The 2,897-nt window shown below is 40.5% G+C and overlaps 1 protein-coding gene across 2 annotated transcripts in view; it reads right to left on the reverse strand.

Moving 5' to 3' along the window:
- Window positions 1–1,823: 1,823 nt before the first annotated feature.
- LOC114052585 (zinc finger protein 260-like) overlaps window positions 1,824–2,897 on the reverse strand; it is a 23,599-nt gene continuing 22,525 nt past the window's right edge. For both annotated transcript variants that reach the window (XM_027875257.1, XM_027875258.1), the window contains exon 6: window positions 1,824–2,897. This exon is cut by the window's right edge and continues 1,697 nt beyond it. In XM_027875257.1, the coding sequence (XP_027731058.1) occupies window positions 2,610–2,897 (288 nt within the window). In that variant the 3' untranslated portion in view covers window positions 1,824–2,609.

Consider the following 2,897-nt stretch of genomic DNA (forward strand, 5'->3'; position numbering starts at 1 on the left):
GGCTGGATTTGAACTCAAGTCCTCCTGAATCCAGGGCTGGTGTTCTAACCACTGTGCAACCTAGCCACCCCAAAAGAGGAAGATTTTTAAAACATATAATTTTGAATGTGGATGGACTAAACCAGAGGTATCAAACACATGGTCCATAACACTCTTTTTGTGTAGTCCAAATCAGATTAAAATATAATTGGGAAAAATTTAGCAAAATAAATAAAAACATAATATAACAGAGATAACATTACATTTTAAAATTAAGTCAGTGTGTGGCCTATAGGGATCCTTACGTAGAGAGTAGTGGCTCCTGCTTGTATGTGAGCAGGACACAACTGAACTAAATCAAATAAAATGAAAGTATCAGAGCAGCTAAGAAAACAAAGGCCCACAATCCAGTGGGCGCATTCTTCACAGAAACAACATGAGAGGCTGGAGTAAAATTTACTCTGCATTAGGTGAGTACAAAAAGCTGGAATTACAACCATGCTGCCACACTAAGTAAAAATAAAGATTCACAATCCCAGGAGGTAAATAAGGAAAATACATTATGCTTAAAGGAACCACAGACCATGAATTAATGTCCATATTAAACATATATGCACCAAATGGCATATCAAGAGAAAAATTAACTGAATGGCAAGATGTAGGTAGGAACACAATAAATAGTGGGAGACTATAATCTTCCTCTCAATACTGGACAAATTGTCTGGAAGATAAAAGATAAACTAAACAAACTGTTGATGAATTTAGAGCTAAAAGCTTTATAGCTTCTAAATATATATCAAGTGTATACATGTATATTAAAATATACATTATTTCTAAGCACCAAATAGCACCTTTACAAAAACAGACCATGCCTTAGGACACAGAAATACCGCAAGCAAATTTTTAAAAAATCAGAAACACTAACTACATCCTTCACAGAAGATAATACGATTAAAAAGTAATCAATTTGGGGAGCACAGTAATGGAAACAAATGGAAACTTAATACTGAAATGCTAAATAATGACTGGGTCAAAGAGCAAATTATAGAAACAGTAACCGCTTCAAAAACAATGGTAAAAATAAGACAATATTCCAAAATTTCTGGGATGCAGCTAAAGCAGGCTTCAAAAGGATAAATTATTTCTCTAAAACCATATAGTAATACGATATAAAAAGATGATTAATGAACAGAATGTGAATTTTTTGAATTGAAAACTAACAAAATAAGTACAATGGAGAAAATATTGACGATTAGAGAAATCAATAAATTAGAAATCAGAGTACAGAAGTAATAAAAACTAAAATTAAATTCTGAAAAAGGCTACCCTACTCCACTCTCTCTTCTTTACAAAGATGGTGGACTTCGGGTGTGGAACAGTACATACTGAAGAGGTTTACCTACAATTCCCACAAAAACCTTAAAACTTTTGAGATTCCTTGTAGACTCACTTATCTCTCTTTGACATCTTTCCTCCCGGCCCCCAAAAAGAACCTGGCTTCAGTTTTGTTTACCGGTCCCAAGAAACCCTTAAAGTTTTAGAAACTGGCTTATTTCCCTTTAAAAGCCCTTTGAAAGCAAACTTCCCCTCCCAGCTCCCTTCATTATCTATTCTCATTGTCTGTTCAAATCACTCAGACGTTCCAAACGGAAATTCTCACCTGGACCCTTTTCCAAATGGTCCACCTCCCCCATCAACTGGCTTTCCCATTGTTTTGCCTTCTTGGCCATTCCCACCCTTAATCCTAGCTAGGCCAGTGTTCCCTTTGCCCCAGCTTGCTGGCCACCCCCATCCAGATCTCCCTAGACCCCTCCTCCCCTCACCCCAAGCTGCTTGGCCACTCCTTACACCCCTCCTCCTGTCACTCCAAACTGCTTGGCCACTCCTAAGATCCCTCCCCCCACAATCAGTCTGTACTTAAGGCTCACCTTTCCCCCATTCTGATGCTGAGCTGTTCTTAAGCTTAGGAGCTGAGACCCCACATGCCTGCTCATCCTAACGGGCACCATGTGGCCTATCAACCCCAGCCCCTACTCAGATGCTGGGAATTTCTCATGCCCCTGGAGGATGAGACCCCATGCCCGCCCATAACGGGTGTCACCTGGCCTGACTACCTCAGCCCCAGCCCCCACTCAGACGCTGAGCTTTCTAGACTGCCTCATGCTGCTCGCCCTTGTGAGCATCACCTGACCACATTAAACCCCATTTAGATCACTGATGTTTGGGTTACTTTGGAGTCTGGCCTATATACTTATCTTTAATAAACTTTTTCTCTGGCTGGAAGATCTGAGTTGAATTCATTCAGGCAGATCCATGCCGTGATCTGGGCTTTTCCCACGATTTTGGGGTGCCTCTGTGCATCTAGGAGCACCCCAAAACCCCCACCCTCTTCACATACAATGTCAGTTTTTTAATGTGTTGGTTTGTTTTTCTGGACTTTTTCAAGCTAAGAGCTGCCTCCTTGGAGGGGATGGAAAAGGCATAGGTTGAGAAATGCAGGTGGTATGAAAACCCAAAAGAGCCACAGTTAAGTTATTTTAGAAAGGGAAGATGTCTTTCCTTGTTGAAGCTGTCCAAATCATATGAGTTCTTTGGTGGCTGTGAAGGTGTACTTCCTGTCTGAAGCCTCTCTATTTCATCAACTGCTGTTTCTTTCCAGTATGACTTTTCTGATGGGTAATAAGGTTGGACCTTCTGCTGAAGCCTTTCCCACATTCATTACATGCAAAGGGTTTCTCTCTTATATGAGTTCTCTGGTGGGTAATAAGGTTTGCTTTCTGGCTACAAGCTTTTCCACATTCCTGACATTCAAAGGGTTTCTCTCCATTATGAGTTCTTTGATGACAAGTGAGAGATACTCGGTGGCTGAAGGCTTTCCCACATTCATTACATATAAAGGGTTTCTCTCCAGTATGAAT

This window comes from Vombatus ursinus, unplaced genomic scaffold, assembly GCF_900497805.2.
Source record: "Vombatus ursinus unplaced genomic scaffold, bare-nosed wombat genome assembly UNPS02014808.1, whole genome shotgun sequence".
Lineage (NCBI taxonomy): Eukaryota > Metazoa > Chordata > Mammalia > Diprotodontia > Vombatidae > Vombatus > Vombatus ursinus.